Consider the following 23,019-nt stretch of genomic DNA (forward strand, 5'->3'; position numbering starts at 1 on the left):
TATAATAGTAGATACACTTTAGAGTAGATTGTTAAATGACAAATGACTTTATTTGCTATCATACAGAGCCATTGCAGAATTAGATACTCAGATGATGCTTAATAAATATATACTGACTTATTTAGTAAAACAGAAAGAAGTGCTTGATGTCCAGCACTGTGTAAGATCCACTACAAATGCATTGTCCTTTTTCTCATTTAGGCTTCATGAATCCCATGATTTATATCTTTTCATGTATTTATTCATGTTTGGCATGCTTACAAATAGCAAAGTTGGAATGCAAACCCAGATCTGCAACCTAGGGACACTAAATTCCAGATTCTGAGGCCAAAACACATTATTATTATTGTACCAAGAACTAGGCCTTTCTTCTTTTGCTTAAGATGAGACCTAGTCTGTCTCTAAGGATGTGAACAGGGCTGCAGAGGCTGAGCCTTTTTAGGGAAGTGAAATCAATGATGTAGCAGGTGCTTTACGTGAAGAGGTTGGAGTACAATGTAATTGTTTCATTGCCTGATTTTCTATCCATAAGACTTGGGTGCTGTCAAAATGATAAATGACTTAGTGACAGAATAAATTCTAGGTTGTCTGTTTTAAATCAATATAGCATTTTAGGGGTTAACACCACGTTATTGATTTCCATATTTTTAGTAAGTGATTTTTTCCCTACTTCCTCCTCTCTCTATCCACTCCTTCTCCCAAATGGATACATTGAGGTCCAGGTGCCTTCAGTTTCCAAATGCTCTTTGGACCTTTAGTGTATCTTCTGTGTCCTTTTACATCTTCTTGATCCTAACACTTTAGTTGCATGCTTGCGTTTCGTCCTTCCTTGTGTGTACTTCTCATTTGTCAGGATGTCTGATTTGGCATTTTGTCTTCTTATGTGCACCTAGAAATATTCTCAAAGTCCAGGGGACAGATGTAAAGCAGTGTGAAGGTGTAATCCTTGTACTTCAGCAGCTATTTATTAGTTGTTCAGATCCTTTAATATAATTTTCACAATTTTTGCAGTGGCCAGAATGAATATTCCCTAAAGTTTCTTTGACAGTTTCTTTTGGAATATTCCCTTGATTGCCTTTTTCATGCCCTTATTTATACACAAAGTACCAAGAACTTTTTCTACTTCTACCTTGACACTTGGCCCAGTTAGCAAGTGCCTGAGCAGTGTTAGGCCCACATGGCTGCAATACTCACGCCTTCTTCAAGCCTCTCTACCGAAGGGAGTGCTCACATTTCTGAACATTAAGTTAAAGGATCCAAATACAGGCGAAGACTATTCATGATAAAAAATACAGTGAGTTATATTCATTCTATGAAAGATTTTGGAGAATCATGTCAATGTTTAGACATTATTTCAAAGCCATGGTAGAATGAAAAGAAAATTTGAATGGGGAATTAATAGAACTTCCAAGAGTGAAGCACTGTCTTTGTCTTGTTTTTGTACCCACCTACTCCCCCACCCCAGTACCTTCCTACCTCTCATGATGTGTCAGCATGTGCTTTTACTTACAGTAGACTAAAGAGTGTTTTGCAAGGAGAAACTCAAATACATGCTCCTTAAAGGAGTCCAAAACTCATTTCAACTTGGAACTGCAGTGTATCAAGGAGTGTTCATTGTGAAGTTGTCTTTCCACTGTTGAGCTATGAAATCCTAAGAATAGTGCATGAGCTTCTCTGCTTCAGTTTCTCTTCTTAAAATGAAGATACTATTTATATCTGATTAATAGTTTTATTCCAAGTTATTGTCCCATGTTGAATTCGGTAGTCTATTATCCCAAGCTTGTCTGGTTTGAATTGTTAAAACTAAAAGTGCTAATGACAGATTTAGACCCAATGGCTATGAGAAAACCTAATGGCATGTGCTTCATTAATTATATCAAGATTTTGTTAGATATGCAAATGATTTTGTTCTAGTTGGCAAATGTCCCCTGCTCAAATCCCTTTGAGTGATGTCCTCCCTTATGCTACATGACTACCCTGTGGCAGAGTTCCCACACCTTCTTAGAATTAATCCATCAACTAAAGGGTTAACTTCTGTCCCCATGGGGGGCTATCAGGACCCTCCTTTATTTTTATGGACACACGGATTTTTTCTGATTTGACCTGTCATGTCTATACCACTAATTATTTTGAATATCATCTCACACACACTTTCTGGATAAGAAATTTGAATATGAGAGAAAGTTCATGAGTCAACAAATTCACTTATGAAAAAATAAGTTGCTTAGTTTTCAAAGAAACCCATCACAGCAAATAAAATTAATAACCTTGATTGTTAGTCAGCCTCAGGTACATTCATATAATCATGGACATATTTTTCATTTATCTCAAGAAACATTATCACTAATATTGGGCTACCTTACCGTGGTTACCTTATCATGCTGAAGGTAAGTGTGAGCCTGTGATGCTAGTATAATCACAATTCTGATAACCAGTATGATGCATATTCACTGAGAAAGCATGCATTAAGCATCTACTATATGCCAGGTCCCAGGATAAACTGTGAGAATTCAGAGAGTGCCGCACCAGATCCTAATAGTCCGGTTTAGAAAGATGTGGAGAGTAAAGCAATTATATTGCAATTCAGAATGATTATCACTGCAGTAAAGATACTGGGACTGGGAATTCTAGCAGATGCTTCTGAGAAGTTGGGGAACCTTGAGTAAGGGCTTATATTTTCAGAGAGCATAAACTTTTAGGATTTATGGGGGGCAGAGACATCTAGCTATATATGTGAGGTGAAAAGAACAGCATATTTAACTTTATAGGATTTTAAAGATGCCTGATATATTAAAGTTTTAGGAGTCTAAGACATGAACAGAAGTTCATCCCTCTCTCTTTAGTTTCTGTGGAGAATTGCAGAATGAGCCAGTAAGTGTTTCTTAGTATTGTATAGGGAAGATGCAATGGAGTTTAAGGTGCAGGATGAAAAGAGTTCGGGTGTGTACTGTGGTGTGTCAGCTTTTGATTATGTAGAATCCAGCTGTGAGGAACCTGTTGCTACATGTATAAGGGGATTTATGTCTATAGGTCACATAAAGTTTCATCTGGGAAATGAAGATGTTGCAAAGAATAAAACACTATGTCCAACATGTGTAGCCACACTATTCTGATGGGTGTTCTTACATGAGAAATCAAGTCCCAATTATAATTATTTTTAGAGAACATGGTATCAAAAGGAGAGCTGTATAACAGCTATGTTTTAATTCATTACATGCCCCCAAACCACCTGACTTGAGTGATAGGCACAGACGTGATGTCTATAAGCTGAGTTCCCTCCTCATTGGCAGAGTTTAGAAGGGCTCCAGCAATCCAGACTCAGTGTTCTTTCATTTGGAGCTCAAGATTAGCCAATCACCAGCAAATGACATGTTCTTTATTTGGCTGTAAATATTGGGGTTTATATATATATATATACACATATATATATGCTACTCATTTCATGTATGTAAGGTAACGTCTTAACAAGTGGAAAATGGCCCTGTTGGCCCCCCAGATCCAAGTGAGCACACATCATATTCAACTAAGACTTTGTTTGGAATCAGAAGTAAAGTCAGTCTGTAATGACAAAAATATATAAGCATCTCCACTTCTGACCAATGTAGTGACTTCTGCCTAGTGTCAATGTCAAGCTTTACAGTCCTGTATCCTCAATTTTATTTTTGACAGTTTCAGAATTTGAACTCAGGGTCTACTCCTAGCTAGACAGAATACCACGTGAGCCACACCCCAGATCTTTTTACTTTAATTATTTTTTTGGATTAAGGTATCATGTTTCTGCCCAGGGCCAGCCTCAGACTGTGATCCTCCTATCTAAGGTCTCCAAAATAGCAGAGATTACTGATAATGTACCACCACACCTAGTTTATTGATTGAAATGGTGTCTTACTAACTTTTTGTTCAGGCTAGCCTCAAATCATGATCTTCCTTCCTGATCTCTGTCTCCTGAGTAGCTGGGATTACAGGTGTGAGCCATCAGCCCAGCCCTATATCCTCAATTTAAGCTACTGAGTAAGTCACCATATTGTTTCCACTTCTTCAGAGTAGCCAATCTATATGTACCTTTGCCTTCGCAGAGCAGTCAACTCACAATTTCCTAATAAAGCTGTTTTGCCAGAAGGAATGAAGTCTCTATGGGTGTATTAAAAATCTGTGTACTACAGGCAACAGTCTGTAATTCAGGATTGTTGTGAGTACATACTATATATACAAATACACACTCATATAACATGTTTGTGTCTTCCAGAATTTCATGGTCTAGGGGACAAACAGATTAAAAATAGTTAAAACTATTATTTCTCATAGCAAAACAAAATATTCCCTAGGGTGGGGCTCATTGTTAGACTGCTAAATAGCTCTAAGGATATGCCTCCAGACCTGTGTGCTATCTGTGTCTCAAGACAAGAGTAGCTGCTAAATATCTTTGCTTAAAAGAAGGAAAAGCAAAAGGAATAGCTGAAATGGAAGAAAGACACCGGAGAAGGAAGACTCCCCTAGTCAATAGAACCAAGAGTATTGCAAAGACCAAAATATCTAATGGAAATTATTTTTTGCTGAAGTTTTCTTCATCTTGTCACACATACTCTGCATGACATCTGTAGGTGAAAGAAAGAGCATGTGGGGTACAAAATGGCCTCTTGCAAACATCAGCATGGGCAAAGGCCATAGCGGACATGGAGCATGTGGCCATTTGTGGCCTGTGTACTGGAAATTGGAAGCAGCCAAATGGCTGTAAGAAAGAAGGACAGAGAGACAAAAAAGGATGTGGGATTTGGGTCTTTATCATAAGAGTGAGGATAAGCCACTAACTGATTTCCCAAAAGCAAATGTCCAAACCTAATGTGTTTTCTGTGCATATTATACAAACTGATTTTAAAATGCATAATTCATGTTAGGATGGTATGCATGCATCTAGGCAGTCCTGGAAGGGAAATCCAGGTGAGAGGAGAGGGAAAGAAGTGGGCTGTTTTAAAGATATTTAGGAGGTAGAAGCAACAGTATCTGATGGTTACATGGAAAAATCAAGGGAAGGATAGCTACTAGGTTTCTGGCCTGCACAGTGCAATCCATGGTGTTGCATTAGTGGAGAATGGGAATCTTGAGGAAGGGCAAGTTAATTTTGAGGTAACTTTGAGGAGAGGTAAATGGCTGGAATTCTAAGAAACTTGTGGGCTAGAGGTGCTCATTTCAGTTATTGGCATGTTGATGATAAGTAGAGTCACCCAGGGCAGATGGTTCTCAGAGTGCAGGAGAATTTCCCAGAGAGCTTCAGGAAGCAGCATCCAGGATCCACTCAGGGTTTCTGAAGCATTTGGACTGGGATGGGACCTGTGTTTTTCCATTCCTAATATGATCCTCACAGATGATCCTGATATTTCTGGTGTGAGGACCACACTGGGAGTAGCAATCACCAAGGAAAAAAGTAAAAGCAAAAGAAATAAAATAAATAAAAGTGTAGCTCATGGGAAGCAGTAGAGCAAACAAGTCAAGCTGCATTGCTTTGAGTTCAGAAATGACCAGATTACAGCTGTGAGGCCCTAGGTCAAGGACACAAATTCTCTTAAGACTCGGTTTCTCCATTTCTCAAATAGGGTTTGTGCATAATAGCACAAATTAATTGTGTTATATTAAAGCTTAAGAGACAGCTAATGGGAAATGTTTAGCATCATTAGGAGTTATTTGAAGATCAATCCTTTTGTAATCCATCATTTAAATATAGATTAGATGAGATTGAGGTGGCAAAATCAAAAGAACAAGAGAAAAATCAAGACTGTGTGGTAACATGGAAGCCGATGACAGAATATTTTTCACAAAGGCAGGAGTTGCTAAGAGTGTCAGATGCTTTGCAAATTCTAGCAAGATGAGAAAATAAAAATTAATCCCCAACTGGATTTAGAGTCAGCTGGTAACATAGAATGGGCCATCTGTAAAATGATTGGGGAGCAAAGAGATAGCGTTTATGAAACATAGAGCACAGAATTGAGCACAAGCTAAGAGTCCAGTGACAGTAACTGCCACCACCACTATGATGGAAAGATTATACATATGTGTTTGTGCACAGGTAAAAGAAAAGATTCACCTTTAAGGTAAATCCTGCAATTCTAAAATAAACATATTTCCTTTGAAAGAACTATGTCCCATGCAGGCTTGTTTAAACTGGAACAGAGATGTCTTTTTGTTTTTTGAGACAGGGTCTCAGAAGTCCTTCCATCTCAGCCTCCCAAGAGTTATAATTCCAGACATGCATCACCACACCCAGCCACTGGAACACAGTTTATAAAAGCAGTATCATACCATGATTTCAATCCCCAGTACCACACCTTCCCCCACAAAGGCACACAGTATTTCCAGCTAGAAGGTGGCAGATATGTCATGCAAATTTAGCAAGGGGGCTTTCTACATTTCCTGCTTACAGTTGATGTTTCCGGATACATCCAGACATGTCCGTTCTCACAGCAGCCCCGTGACTGTGATTCAGTCACACTTAAATTCCTTGTCCAGTGCTCCCATTTCTCCCATGTCAGCAAAAGTGAATACCTGTGTTATTTCTGGCAATGGGGAGAAAGATATCTTTGCCCCTTGCCAGCTGGGAAATGGCTTGTTTTCCTTTCAAACACCACACATTCTTACTTCAATTTTCCTTACCATTAAATATTTTACAAGTCAGTTTCGTGCCAGTGCTCCTCTCTGGGTGCCTGATAAGTGGAAGATTTAACAGAGAATTTTAATATATGGACTGGGTTTCATTTACACTGTTGCCACAGAAGAGATTTCTGAAGATGATGGCCATATTTAAATGGCTTCTGGCCTGCACAGGTATTTTGCAAATCCTAAAAGCTTCTAGATTGCATCTCCATATTCTTAGTTTCTCTTTGAGAGTTGTCCTGTCATGAACTTAGTGAGAGGAAAAAACTCCGTAAGGAATCTGACATTCACAAGCCAAGAGTGTGGAGAATTTATCTAGGGTCTATTACATTTCTTCCTTATATGACTTTGCTCTTCCCATCCAGAATTCCTCTTCGTGAGCCAATTAAATCACACATACTCAAGACCTAGCTCCAGTGGCAAACCTTTGGGAGGCTTTAGGAGGTAACTATAGTCTGAATTAAGCTCTCGCTTTCTTTGACTGTCTGCTACAATTATTATCTGTAATAGCCAATTTAACACTCCTGTTCCAGCAACAAAATACGGGTTCCCACAGTGTTCAGCACTGCGCAGGCGACATAGAAACCCTCCATAAGCAATATTCAGGTTCAACTAAGTACTTAAGGGAAAAACTAGCCATGGTCTTATTCATTAATAAATTAACTTTTATTGCAAAAATCTACAGGGATTTCTGTCTTCCAGCCATACATTTTCTTCCCATTTTGCTTTTAATGAATTAACCACCACCACCTCCCACTGTGCAGTTAATTACTGTACTGATTGCTTATTATGTATGCTACATGGTGTGGAAAGAATACAAAAGTTAAAAACAAACCACTCACCCTGACCTCCTTGGGGAAAGAGACCAATACTCATAAAAATAAGGAGATACATTAAACTACAGATGACAATCACCAGATGAATATTCTGAATAATTGCACAGCCCCTATGGCCCCAGCCTGTGGGACCCTCACTTTTCCTCCTGCCAGCAGCCTACTTCCTTGACCTGAGCAATTGACCTATTGTCTTGGTCCATGGAAGGCTCTCCCTTAGTGCCTCCTTTGCTCATCTTAATCCTTTACCTCTCCTTTACCCTTCCTGTTTCCCTCTTAAGAACATTTCCTAATCTTTGTTTGACTTTCTTCTCCCTTGCTCTCCATGCTGTGGAGTTGATTTCTTTCTCTTTTTATAAAATTCTATGTGCTTTGCACAAATTTCATTTGAAGTGCTTTGCTTCTCATGTCCTAATCTTTAAACATTTATAATTTTCAAGATTTTTTTAACTTGAATTTATTTTTCATGGCAACATACATACGCATACTTTTCAATACATTTAAAAAATGTTCAAGTATAAAAAAGATTATCATTGTGAAAACTTCTATTGTGTGCATTTTTGTATTCAGCCACCCATGAGACCATGCATCAGAGATGTAAGTAGCCTGCTGTGCTCCCCAGCAACTCATGTCTAGTCATAAGCTATACTCTTAAACTGATGCAGGTGGAAAGAGTGATGTCTACTAAAGAGGCTGTCTCTAGCAGTGGACCGTAAAGAAGAGCCTTGAATGACAAATGGGAATTCATGGGAATATTGACTTATCTGGACCTTCATCCAAATAATTTTTGTAGACAATTAATGGCTTTATAACAAACTTGCCAAATTACATTTCTAAAATGGTACATTTCATTAAGCATATGACAAAATTGTACTATATACTATATAGCCAGCTTAATTGGACTTTCTTTTTTTTTTTTTACTGTTTAAAGTCAAGACTTTAATATCAAGCAAATCTATAGTAAATCATGGCAACTAGCTATCCAATTAGACAAAGTACTAATGAGTTATGACTTTGTCATTAACTCTTTCTTCCTCTAATCTTGAATTAATGCCTCTTTTTCTTTAAGTTGAGCCATATCAATTATACCTGAATGTAAGAGAAAATTTATAATTTTAAGAGTATGGTGCTGTGACTCTTTGCATATGTACACATCACCATAGCCACCTCCCAGGTCACAACATGGATTATTTGCTTATTTTTCTATCATATAATTCTAAAGACCCCATACTCAAGTAACTTATAGTTTATCTTTTATTAGACTATAAAAAAACTTTCAGAAAAGCAAAACAAGGTCCAAGTCTTTTTGTATGTGAAGTTCGCCCAGTGCCTGCTCGACATCTTGTTTATAGTAGGTGTTTCACCTCTTTCAAATTCATGAAAAACTCCCTCAATAATTTTGAAGTCATAACAGATTTTGTTTTTCTGTGCTACTTGAATTTATTTATTTATTTATTTATTTTAAAAAAAATTTTATTATTCATATGTGCATACAAGGCTTGGGTCATTTCTCTCCCCTGCCCCCACCCCCTCCCTTACCACCCACTCCGCACCCTCCCTCTCCCCCCCACCCCCTCAATACCCAGCAGAAACTATTTTGCCCTTATTTCTAATTTTGTTGTAGAGAGAGTATAAGCAATAATAGGAAGGAACAAGGGTTTTTGCTGGTTGAGATAAGGATAGCTATACAGGGCATTGACTCACATTGATTTCCTGTGCGTGTGTGTTACCTTCTAGGTTAATTCTTTTTAATCTAACCTTTTCTCTAGTTCCTGGTCCCCTTTTCCTACTGAAGAGATACAATTTTTTTTTTTTTGGCGGTACTGGGGCTTGAACTCAGGGCCTTCACCTTATGCCATTCCACCAGCCCAATTTTTTGTGTTAGGTTTTTTCGAGATAGGGTCTTGTGAACTTTTTGCCTGGGCTGGCTTCAAACTGCGATCCTCCTGATCTCTGCCTCTTCAGTAGCTAGGATTATAGGCATGAGCCACCAGCGTCTGGCTCATGATATAATTTTTAAAAATATAAATGGGTTCCAAAAGTGTTGGACACATTTATAGGAGAGAATTCTATATCTGATTGTTAAGATACCCGAGGTTGTTTAGAGCCATAAGTATAACAGTTTGGAGTTAGCTATTATCTATTATCTCATTCTTAAAAATGTCCCATGTTTCCCTTCCAGAATAAAATATTCACCTGGATATACAATAGCATGCTGTGTTACCTTAGGGCACAGAAATATTATAAACAATTACAATTTATATTTGATTTTTATCTCACTTTATATCCTATTAATATATTTTGTAATATATTTTATGTTACAAGTTAAACATATGTGTAAATAGAGATAGATGATAGACAGACAGATGATAGATAGATAGATATGTATATACTCTTATAAGCAGATATATAAATATTGAAAGGTATCATCCAAAATTATCACTGTCTCTTTGTTAGGCTTTATTTGATTATAAGTATTAGAAATCCTGACTAGATATAATGTGCTTATTATTTATTTAACAAAAGTATAGGTAACTGGTCTTAGTTTTAGTATAGCAGTCTGGTGATTCCATGTTTTATCCTTCTATTGACATCTTAGGCATGATGATTCTCAAGAGCAAACTTCTATCACATGATAAATGTATCTTATCTTGTCCAAAACCTCTGTGATTTTAGGTGAGTGTTACTATATGGATAGTATCTAGCAGAATGTTTAGGTAAAGGCTGGGATTCCAAACTATTCATAATTCTACTTTATCTTCTTACAAGAGGATCATTCTATCATTGATTATTATGCTAAGTTATATAAAATAATAATACCAATGATGTTTTATTTTAAACCAGTCAAGGCATTTTGAGAGCTAGACATGCAGATTTTAATTTTATTTGTGGATTCTGTAAACTATGGAAATAGAAATTCTGAGTACATATTAAGTCTGGTCACTCTGAGCTCTCCCATTCAGGACTTTTCCAGAGCCATTTACTCTGATTTCTGATCCTCTGTGTTGTGCTGATAGATGATACCATGATGGGAAAGTACTTGTAGGATAGGGGGGAGGGGAACCAGAGGAGACAGCCATTGTCAGATGGAAATTAATTGATTATAATTCATTTTGCTATTGTATTGCATTTGGAGTTTGTAGCTTGTTAAAATCACTGATTATAAAATAAGGTTCTCACTTTTTAAGCTGTAGGTTATGTTAATGAAAAGCTGTTCATAGAGGAATGATCAGTGAATATCAATAAATGGATAATAAGAAGCTAAAGGAAAAGTTAAGTAACTGATCATGAGTTAATATACTTCAGCAGTAAGGGTAGCAGTCAACTGCAGTGTTTCATATTGAATTTTTTGCTCGGAGCTCTTGGATGTTAAATATTTCCCATAGAAAGATATTGATTCTGTGTAGCTGCTTATCACATTCTGCCTTGAATAACAGATCTTCACTATACAGAAGATCTCCTGGAAAATGGGAAATGTGTTGCAGAGCCTTTATTTTGTGGCAAAGTATTAACAGGCAGATAACTTTGAAATGGAAAAAGAAATTCCCAATGACCAAAAGTCATTGTTATTCAGTGCCCACAGTATATGAGAATGTGAGTGAGCATCAAGGTGAATCTGAAGGCACGGTTTTTGAAATATACATTAATGCTAAAACTTGTCCAAATGGTACCATGAAGGTGAAATTGTATTTTTTTTGTTTTAAGAGATACGTTAATTATTGGTAAGATTCTAATGAGATCTTTCATGAGCTTATCTTCCATTCATAGCATTTAAGTGGCAGGTGATGTTAGAAATGTGATTTATTGATGGTATTTTTACTGAGGACCAATTCTGATTAGGCCGCAACTCCTGCACTGAAGAAACTCACAGACTAACAAGACAGATAAACACAAATGAGCTATAACAGTGCTGAATGCATAATGTGAGTAAAAAGAGGCACTGGGGAAGATCGTCTACTCTGTAAAGGATCTATGAGTGTCTTCCAGCAAGAAAAGAATGGAGAAGGGTGGCCTAACAGAAAAGAGCATTGGGGGAAAAATAATCAACAGAAATTGTGTATTTAGAGGGTAAGATAAGGAGACCAGATAGGCAAAATTACAGAAGGTCCATATCTCTCTTAGGTCTCCTAAGGGTTTTGAGGATTTTCCCATGGCAGAGGCCCCTAAGGCCATTTAGACATGGGGAGACATGAGTGGCTTCCTTTTAGGATGATCACTCTCCCATCAGTGTGGCTGATGAGCAGGAGGGAAGTTTATTATGAACTCCAGTTAGCATGCTGGATTAGTATGCCATGCGGTTGAACTTTATTACTAATCTAGATGTCTGAAAAGGAAACTAAAAGAGCTTAAATGCTGAATAATTTATTCATCCTTTACTTTCAAAATACATTTTTTCTTAACTGTTACAGTGGCATTGGTGTTAATATTTTAGTTACTCAGAACTCTGTAACTAGAAAAATGTCTGTATGTAGTAATAGTCTGTATTCTGAAGATAGTGCATGTTTATGGTTAGTTTTATATTTGGGAAGCAGATATCAAGGTGTAGCTTAATTAAAAATGTAAGTAATTATGATTTAAAAGTACACATTTAAGAAAATGCTACAAAATGACAATAATTTAGTCCTGTTAAATATTTACAAGAAACATTCTTCGCATGTGAATATCTGCTTCAGAATTTGGAACATTTGCATTTTAATTACATAACAAAAAGAGAAAGCAAAAGAATAATTGATTTTGATATCAGCCAATCATAGCAGGACCTAGAAAATCCCTAAAACTGACATGAGTCTTCATAGAACAGTCACAATATGCATTGATCAGATATTTAATGACATTTGGTGAAAATAAGGCGAAGGATATATTGATTCAATCCATATGACATGTTTGTTAAAACTTAAATGAATTAAAGTGAATTGGGTTGTCTGACTCAGGATGATTCAAATTTTACTGTTAATATGCTCTCAGATAGGTTACTGAAAGAGTGACTCCAATTTTAAAATCTAGTGAGGAAATAGTTTTCCCTCCTTCTCCTCAGAAGACTGGCTCTAGGACACCTGCTGAATTGGCAACCACCTGGATGCTTAAGTCCTTTAATATAACATGGTGTAACATTTGCATATCTTATGTACATCTTCCCATATGCTTTAAATCATATCTAGAGTGCTATAATATCTAATAATGTAAATAGTGTGTGACTGGATGTCATACTCTATTGTTTAGGGGATAGTAACATGACAAAAAGCTTGCACATGTTTAGTACAAATTCAGTTTATTTTTTCCAAATACTTTCCATCTGGGGTTGGTTTAATCCTAGGATGCAGAACTTTGTCTGGAATGTTGATTATAAAATAGGTGAATGGAAAGGGTAAAACCAGCTGTGTTGGTCAGTGCCATGGAGAGTCAGTCCTGTCTGTCTTGAGTCCATGGTCACAGCCCATGCACAGTCCTGGATACACACAGTCAGGCCAAGGACAGGAGTGGTTGGTGCTGGAATTCATGCTGACAGATTTCACTTGCTCTTCTTGACAGATACGACAACATATTCCACTGAGCGGTCGGAGCACTTCAAGCCCTGCCGTGACAAGGACCTTGCATACTGTCTCAATGATGGAGAGTGCTTTGTTATAGAAACCCTGACAGGATCCCATAAGCACTGTCGGTAAGTCACCACAGCCAATGCTGCAAAGGGCAGGCCCTCAGTGAGGACCAGATATGGAGGGTGGTAGCAAGTCTTGGAAATATGCAGTGTCTGGGGTACATAGAGTCCTGCTGTTTTAATGGTAGAATTGAGAGTCTTACTATAGCAAGGAACAAGACTGATAAGAAACAAGGCTGATGTCTCATTAGCATTTGACAAATAAACAAGGGAAATAGAGTAGATAAGGTTTATGTTTTACCTGAACAAGTCAAAGAAGATTTACTTTGATATCTGCTGGTTTAATGGACATAATTACTTATTCACTTTAGAAGCCTATATTTATGGCTTGGGACTTAGGCTTGAATTGTGCTACTCAGAAATAATTCTTTCTTGCAAATCTAAGGATGGTAATAACAAGAGAAACAAACTGTTCATGTTAGGTATAGAGTTGCAGTATTTAATCTGAACCAAACCCCAGAGACTATAACTGTGCCCAGAGAGAATAGCGTTTATTTTGATTCTCCTATCCTATATTAATTTCATACTTTTTTGGAAATATCTCTGATGATGAAACACTCTCGAGCAAGCTGTCATAAATGAAAGCATAGTCCTCTTAGAGTCTAAGTAGACAGCTACTTAAGGAAAATGCCTAATAGATCAGGAAGGTGTTTAATTGGTTTTCAGAGACATCAGGTTATATAACAGCTAAAAATAAAAAAGTAAGTAAAGATAAACAGTGTACTCTTAGACACTGCAGCTTTAAGCCTCAATAGAAGAAGCAAATTAGCATTCAAAAAATATTTCCCACTGAGCTTTTATTTCCAGCACTACCCTGGTAATTTGTTTTTCCTTGCAATTGTACATGCTTCAGTGATCATATAAACCCACACCCCTTTCCTTCTCTTTATTTACTCTTCTCATATGACACAGTTATTAAATTAATTATTCTGAATCATGAAGCATGGAAAATTAGGACTTTTTTTCTCTCTATTGCTATTATAGAACTTTATTCCCATGTTATTTTATTAAGATGATGCAAAGAAATATATCTTACAGTTACGGATTTGGAGCATGACAGCAAATCCAACCTGGCTCAAGAGTTAGTTTCAGTACATGGGGAGGATGTGTGGCCAGTACAGGGAAATATGGGTTCAGAAGAACTGATAAATCATAGTAGTAGTTCTCTGTAAAAATACCATATGTCCTGTGTCAGGGCAAATAGAATGTGATCTTGGGACATAAGATTTTTATGTGATCTTGGCAATACCAAGATCACAGTCACAAAATTTTCACCTCATTCCTACCCTTTGCAAAGCTGGGTTGAAGCTGAGATGAGGGTGGGTAGAGAGTATTCCTTTCCATACACTTCTCTTGCTATATATATTATGTCCCTAAGGACACTGGTAGGAAACACACAAGTGACTTTAATGCCTCAAGGAAAAATGAATGAACAACCTTTCAAAGCCTGATGATGTGTGTCCAAGGTCTTTAAATGCTCAACCATATGGTATGTTACCTTAGTCAATACAGTAGGGTCATCGGATGGAAATGGGAATTGTGATACGGATATGGTTTGTGCCATAGAAGCTCATGCTTTAGAATCATGGTCCCTAATGTGTTGATGTTGAGGTAGTAGAAACTTTAAGAAGTAGGACCTACTGGAAGGTAATTAGGTCGTGGAGTTTCCACTGCCATGAATGAATTCATGCTGTCTCAAAAGAGTGGGTCAGGTTTAGTAAGAGAGGATTATTTCCCTTAAGAGCAAGTTGATTCATAAAGCAAAGGCCTGGTTTCCCCCTATCTTTTGCTTCCATTCACATATGTGAATATGTGCCGCTTGTGCATGAAACCAGTTCCCTTTGTGTTACTCTGTCATAAGGTGGGGGCACTCACCAGGATACTAGCACTGTGCTGTTTGGATTCTTCAGCCACCAGAATCATGAGCCTCCAGTATTTTGTTACAGCAACACAAAATGGAGTACAGCAATGGGCAATCAATGAAGGCTGGATTTCTACCATTGCAAAAGGAATAAATGAGAAGTGTCTAAGAGCTAATGCAGCCACTTGCTTTCATGGCATTTTACCACAAAGAAGGATTGGATCAGAACTACTGCATGTCAATATAATTCATCTTTTCCAAAATTAAGTAGACAGAAAGAATGAAATAATTTTCATTCTTTTTAAACAAACAACCTTATATTAATTTTCTCTTTTGCTTCTTTTTGACATATATTAATTGTTCAAATTAGTGGGGTTCACTGTGGTATTTCCAGATACATATACATCATATGTTGATCATGTCAATTCACCTTTCTTCTACTGAGGCCTCCACTTCCTTTCCTCTTCTTCCTCAGAAACTTTCCTAACCCTAAAAGTCACTCTTAATTTATTCCTGTTTCTACAGCCCCTTCTCCATCTCTGTGGTTCACTATTCTATTCCTAGAATATGTCTAGAGTGTTTTAATTTTCTAATGTTGCTATAATCAAGTATGACAGACTTTGTAGCCTAATAACAGAAACTTATTTTTTACAGTTCTGGTGATTAGAAGTCTAAGATCAAGGTGTCAGTGGGTTTGGTTTCTCCTGAGGCCTCTCTGCTTTGCCTTCAGACAGTGTCTTCTCCCAGTATATTTTTGCTGTGTTTCCTCTGTTGATGTTTGTGATGAAATCTCCTCTTATCTGGACAGCAGCCATATTGAATTACACCTCACCCCATGACCTCGTATCAACTTAATTTCAGTTAGGAACATAGCTGTGTGGTAGGACACTTGCTTAGCATGTGCAAGACCCTGGGTTCAATCTCCAGTGTGGCAAAACAAATAAAAAGGAACTCACAAACACAAAATTTAATTATCTCAGTAAAGATCTTTTTTCCAAGTATGGTCACATTCTGAGATTATGGAAATTAATACTTCAACATAGGAATTTTTTGAGATATACTTTAGTTCACTAAAAATAGATCTCAGATTCAGAAAAGAAATCCTTTGTTTTTGTGCAAATGTATCTACATGTCTAATTTTTGTAACACACACAAGCAGAGATATAGCTATGGCTTAACTGGAACTATGTACGTATATAATAATTTTTGACTTCTGTCTTCATATTTCTTGCATATTTCAGTTCAGACAACCTGTTATTTAACATAGGATGACAACATAGCTAATCATGACAAAAGACCAGCCTAAGACAGAATTGGAACTCAAGTAGGTTAATATATGCCTATAAATCTCCCACTGGCATGTATGAATAAATCACACATCACATGTGCCCACTACTCATTTCCCTGGCTTTGCTGTGAATAAAAAGCCTACATTTGTTCCTCCATCAACCACTTCTAAAAACTCCAACGTAGTTATTAATAATGTGCCATTTTGTATAGCACTCTATTTAAGTACTATGTTTCATTCATTCTTCTTCCATTCAGCAGGTGTTTATTGACCACCTCTAATCACTAAGATAGTGTTGAATAAATACATACAGAAATGTATTTAAGAATTAAGTGGCACTACACTTTGTGATGTGCTTGGAGAAGTAAAATACTTCATCGTTAGAAAATAAAAAAAAGAAAGCGAAAGTACTTGAAGGTGATTACCATGCTACCAGGGGCACTGTTATGGCATATTAGTTACTGGATAATGTTTTCAGTAAAATAAGACATCATTTGGTGTATTAGAACTGCAGTATAAAAGTTTTTACAAGTGTCTGGTTCGTTAGCTTATTTTTTACATGTCATGAGATACTGTAAATCAAAATCTGAGGGCAATTAAGATGAAATTTTGTGATTTTTTTAAAATAAGTTTTGATCCTGTAATAAGCTGCATCTATTATATTTCATAGTGACAAAAGAGACCATACTCTATTGTCAAGGAGGAATTAGTAATGAAGCTTCCAAACTGCTCACTATGGAAATCCTGAAAATACTTGCTCAGAAAAAAATGGTGTGAATTTCAGGAAAAGGTGGGAGAAGGAATTGTGTTTTCTTCCCTGTTATTTTCTCATTGTTTTATGCATTTTCAAAGAGCACTTATAGTATTAATAATTATAAAGCACAAGTCAAATTGCTGAAAAATTAAAAGGAATACTAAATCCTAAAAAAATACATGTCAAAGAAAGGAAGGAAGGAAAGAAAAGAAGGGAAGAAAGCAAAAACCAAGGAAGGAAGGGAAGAAAGAAAGGGAAATTGATTCTCCTGAATGAAAATATATTACAAACCACAGATTATCAACATGTTAATTAGTGGAAACAGATTGTATTATATCTCGGTATTAGTGTAAAACAAGAATGGATTCATAAATCAGAGGACAAATAATTAATTGGTTGTCCAATAAATGGTGAATTAGATCCAAAGTATATATTTTTCTCTCTGTATACAAACATTGTTCTCAACGAAGTCAAAACTTAAATATAACAAATAAATAAATAAAGCTTAAGAAGAATAATAAATAAAATGGCCTTATTTTTATGTTTCAATTGAAAGGACCTTGTGAGCAAAAAGAAGTAATGGAAAGAAAAAGTAAACACAACATTGATGCTGCAATGATTTTTTGATCTATTTGATCCCAGAAACAAAATTAGAAGATAGCATGAGAAAACTGTCCAAAAATATGGCAAACAATTCATATCTGGAAGATATCAGATAGAACCAGGCGTAACACTGAATTGGGCAAAAGGGAAAAATACATTCTTCCTCTTAAAAGGAGTATAGGTAATCAACAAACAAGAAGATGCTCAGCTTGACAGAGAAATGCGACTTCAGCTTTTGGGTATCTTGTTTGTTTTGGTTTTTGCCTAACATATATTTAATGATTATTAAAAGTGAGCACTCAGTTTAGTGAGGGTGCAATGAAAATATATATTCTCATATATTATATTAGGGAATGCATTTTGTTAAGCATTTTCTGTAGGTCATGCTTCGGTATGTGTAAAGGTCTTACAATGTTTCTAAGAAACTACCTAGAGGAATATATATGATGACTTACTCATAGGATGTTCACCATAGGTCTGTTTGTAATGGTGAAAACATAAAAGTCTGAATCTAAGTGTCTGTATAAGTTAGAATGTATCTACACACTGACTGAGTTCTCAAAATGTTTTAAGGACATGAAAATTCTCATTGTGTCATGTTCTGCAGGAAAATCAGGATTTAAAATTGTGAAGCTGAAGGTACAGTAGGGTCCTAATTCTGAGAAAAAAGCTAAATAAGAAGGTTAATAGGATTTGTAAATGTTTTCTTCTTTGAACTTTATGAATCTTTTAAGATCTCCACATTACATATATATCTCATTTGTATTCCACTTGGCTAAGACACTTGACTCCTGCTTCTATTCTTTCCATTAAGAAAGATAGTGTCTCTGCCTGTGTTAAATCAAGGTCATCATAATTCACTATTACTATGAATAGGAAAACTTTCAATTAAGCACATTTAGATTTAACAATACCAACTTCATTTGAATGTATCTACTTCATCTTATTAAGTTATTGATAATGTTTATAATAATTCTTTTCAATGCTGAAATCATGTTTTGAAAACATAAAAAACAGATTTAGTAATTGAAGAAATAACTTACATAATTAGAGGAGGGTAGAAAAGGAAAGCTAGTCATTAATCATATCTTGAGTCAAGGTCCTGTCTGGGGGGAATACCGCTGGGAGTGGGGAGGAGATGGGGAAATGGTGAAGCAGGGTGATTATGGTGCAAATACTGTACACACATGTATGTAACTGGAAAAAATGATATTTGTTGAACTGTTCCAGGAAGGGGGGTTGGAGGAATGAAGGAGAATGGTGAAAAGGGATGAATTAGTGGGATATATCTGATACATTGTAAGAAATTTTGTAAACGCCACAATGTATTCCAGTACAACAATTAAAAAAAGAAATTAGAATCCTAGTATCACAGTGGCTAAATAAAGTTAGCATATTAATACTGTGCAATGGACTGGAGCACCTGCTTAGCAAGCATGAGGTCTTGAGTTTAAACTCCAGTACCACCAAAAAAAAAATACTTTGCAACGCATAGGCAAACTTTAGAGCTGCTTTTGAAGTTTTTATTTGACACCTTAAAATACAGATTACCATTTTTTGATGTAATTACTATATAGAAGGAGGAATTTAAACTGGATTTAAGAAATAATTTAGAAAAAAAGTGCACTTGGACTTCATGATATTAAGAAATCAAATTATTCCACCAGATCTCATCTTTCCATTATTACAAAAGTTTGTCATTGGTGTCTGTAAACATCTGATGGGTGAAGGAAACATAGATAAATTACTTTATTAATAGCAGCGTGAATCAATTAATACATGAATAAAGTGTAAACCAGAATTGGAAAAAGGACTCATATAAATATCATGTGGTTGTTTTCAAATGAATAGATATGTATATTCATGTATATATGTATATATATCTATATAGATAGGTTGATTGATTGACAGATGGACAAATACTTCATTTGTGTCCAGGCTGTGCAACTGAAAATTGTTATCACATCCAACCTTTATGATATAATCTACAAAAAGAAAATTTTCACAGGACCCTGTTGAGCCTAATGATTTAGTGAATTCTCTATAATTAATAATTTATAATTTATATTCAGTAATGAATTCTTTTTAGTGTCTATTACGTTTTAGGTAGTCTATTGTGTATTACTACTTCTAAAATAATAAAAACAATGAGTCTCTGCTGCTCAGAAAAAGCATTCTGAATAAAAGCTAGAAATTCTGTTTATCTTCTTGCCATATCTAGAAATTTTAAGAACTTGAGAAATGCTGCTGTGTGTAATATATTTCACTAAAGTGAAAGAGGTTGCCAATGTAACTGAAAAGATTGCTAGGGATTTGAATGGGCCAAATATGTTGTAAGGCCAAATTCAAGTTAAAAGGATGTGTCTCTTCTGAATTGATGCTCATTAAATGTTTCACCAGACTTTCTACAAAAATGGATTTTCAAAACTTTGGAAATGATAGCCTTTGAGCTAAATTTGACCTATAGCAATCATTTTGGAAATCTATCAAGAAATTCAATTGAAGATGCTTGAATCACTTGAAATATGGAACTGCTAGGAAAGGAACAAAGCAGTCCATTGCTCAAGGGGAGAATTTGGTGAAGGGTCTGAGGGACTTGTGTGGCAATCTGAGTGAAATGCTGGTGAGACTTAAGAGAGTGGACATGCAATTGAGGGGGAGGGGAACCCTTCAAGGATTTACTTCTCCTTACTGTGCCTAGTTCTCCTGGAGTAAGCTTTGAAATGAAAGCTTCCATTTTTAAGGGATTGATTGGGAACAGTGCAAAGCTATCTCTCTGTTATAATATATAAAATTACAGTTCTATCCCAGTTACTGCTTTGCTCTGTCACTTTGGAGGTCCATTAGCTGTTCTACCCAGCGAGGGTCCTCTTTATCAAATGATTCTCCAGTAAGTGCTCTGAGAGAAGCAGCTAATGATTCCTTGTGGTTGAAGCAAGTCAGAATGAAAATGGAATTTTGGCACACATCCCTGAACTCCATTGACAGGAGGGGAAGGAGGCTGAACTGTCTATAAATCCAGGCTGAGCTCTAGAGTCCTTGCTGAATTGGGTTAATATCAAGGTGAAGAGCCTTAGGAGATCATTCACGTTCATCAAAGAAATGTTGATGAGCATGACTGCCACAGCCCGGATATAATTTGTGAAGTTTGCAATAGACATGTTTATAACAGGTGGTCTACTGATTGCTTTTGACAAGAAGAAATGAGCCAAATTATGATTCTTCTCCTCTATGGATGCAGTTTGTCAAGATATTCTCATTAACTCAGAAATAAAACAAACAACAACACAACGTGCACAATTTTGGAATTCCATGACACTTATGCAGTGGTTAACCTCTTTGTATTTGCCCCCAGTTGGTATGTTTTAACAGCTTGCTTAAATGTCATGAAAAAGATCAGAAAAGCATTTCTGATAAAGGAGTATAATAAGACATCATTTAGTTACTGGGCTAAGATTGCTAGCTATTTTCTACTTTGATTGGCAACTGTATCTGAAGTGAGAAATAGTGTTTTCTGAAGTGGTCATTATAATTTGGGGTTTGTTGTTATATCTATGAAGGAACACAAATTTGTTCTTTTAAAAAAATGGCCTCCTATGTGAGTTGGATTTAGTGGCACAGGAGGTAAATATAGATGTTCAAAGGGCAAGAGGTGTGAGTTTTAAACTCTTCTCAACTTTCTACTGGCTGTGTGATATTTTTGCAAGTTTTTAAACCAGGGCCGTAAGTCCTTTATTTAAAAATGAAAGGTTGATGCACGAATTGAAAGCAGCAACATCTAGAAAACCACAGGTGCACAGTAAATTCTGTGTCCACATTTATGACAGCTTTTTCCTCTTCCTTAAGTTCATACTGCAACCCCACAAAAGCCATGTCTGCAAGAATCCTGAAAAAATTATTGAATGGGTTTCATAAACCTTGCATAATTAAGAGAGGACAGGTTTAAAAGTGGGGAGGAAATGTGCCAGCGCATTTCTGCACTGATGATGAGGGCATTGGCTTTCTGCTATTAATTTTCATACTCTGACAAATTAGTAAAGTTCTGTTATTTCTCCCATTCTCCAACCATTTCTTGATGCTCTCAGGTTTTATTTCTTACTGAATTTCTGTGGCATTAAGAGGAAAAAATGGTTTTCTTCTCCTACTTAATCACTGTAACTTGCCATAATTGTATTAACATTAAATGGATGTTGATTTTGCAATTCTGTGAAACAATAAAATGGCCCATTATGGGGTTTCTTTTTTGCAGAAAAATTGTGCTTCAATGCAAAAAATACAGCATTGAAAAATAATGATTTTAACTTGTAGAAAATATAGCATTCAATAAATGAACTGTGCTTTTTTTCTTCATTCAAAATAGTTTTCTCAAAGTTTGACTATTTGTGTACTTTAGTGTTTAAAATACATAGGCACTAAAATCTTTAATGGCATAAAATAATCTAAGTTATGAAGCCCTGAAGAAAGTAATAAAAGAAAACATTTGGATTGCAAGACATGTCAATTTTGAATATCAAACACATGATGAAGCATTTTTTACTTTACCTTGGCCATATTACATTGATGGAATTGCTTTGGACAAATACTTTTTAGTTGATTTTCTTTGTGAGGCTTAAGACCAGGCTTTAGATAACTCTTCAGCCCTGCTTCATGTAACACACACTTACACACACACACACAATCTCTTTTAATGCTGTGATGATGATTTATAAGCTATAAAATGGAGATAGTGATGACATTTTTCTGGCAGTATCATGGGAACATCACATATGTGAATGTCAATTTTAAACTGTAAGATGCCATATTAATGCAAAGTATTATAACTGTGCAGTGTCTAAAATGACCTAATTGAGTTTTGATCCATCCCTAACCTCTTACAGTTCTATTGTTATAAATTAAAACACCTTGAATGTCATTGGAGTATTATTACAGCTGATAGACCCTACACTTTACTCATCACTTGACTTCCTCAAATTTTCCTTGACAAATTCAGGAAGATTTACTCTTTAACAAGTTATTTAAAAGTTTTCTTAATTTGAAAAAAATAACTAAAAAGTGTTATTTTTATTTCCTTGCACAAACTTATAAAAAAATGCTAGGTCTTTTCTTCTGCTTTTCCTAATGATGCCTATTTAGACTAACTGGTAGATTCAGTGTTCCACCGCTGACTAACAGACTGATGAAGTATACGTGATTCAACTTTCTTGTCTGTTAAGCTGGTCAAATAATATTAGTATTTTACAGGGTCATTGTGTGGACCAATTTAAATAAGTATAAGGGCTTAGCATGGAATCAACACCTTGAATGTAGGGTAATTAGGGTGCCAAATTATAGTAAGCTGCACATTTTGCTGTTTATCTGTGCAGCTCTCTTTCTAAATCA

The 23,019-nt window shown here is 36.0% G+C and overlaps 1 protein-coding gene across 10 annotated transcripts in view; it reads left to right on the forward strand.

The window, feature by feature from the left end:
- Nrg3 (neuregulin 3) overlaps positions 1-23,019 on the forward strand; it is a 1,113,314-nt gene that overhangs the window by 439,050 nt on the left and 651,245 nt on the right. For all 10 annotated transcript variants that reach the window (XM_074079308.1, XM_074079313.1, XM_074079309.1 and 7 more), the window contains exon 2: positions 13,008-13,137. In XM_074079308.1, the coding sequence (XP_073935409.1) occupies positions 13,008-13,137 (130 nt within the window). The remainder of the gene's footprint in view (positions 1-13,007; positions 13,138-23,019) is intronic.

This window comes from Castor canadensis, chromosome 7 (assembly GCF_047511655.1).
Source record: "Castor canadensis chromosome 7, mCasCan1.hap1v2, whole genome shotgun sequence".
NCBI classification, from domain to species: domain Eukaryota; kingdom Metazoa; phylum Chordata; class Mammalia; order Rodentia; family Castoridae; genus Castor; species Castor canadensis.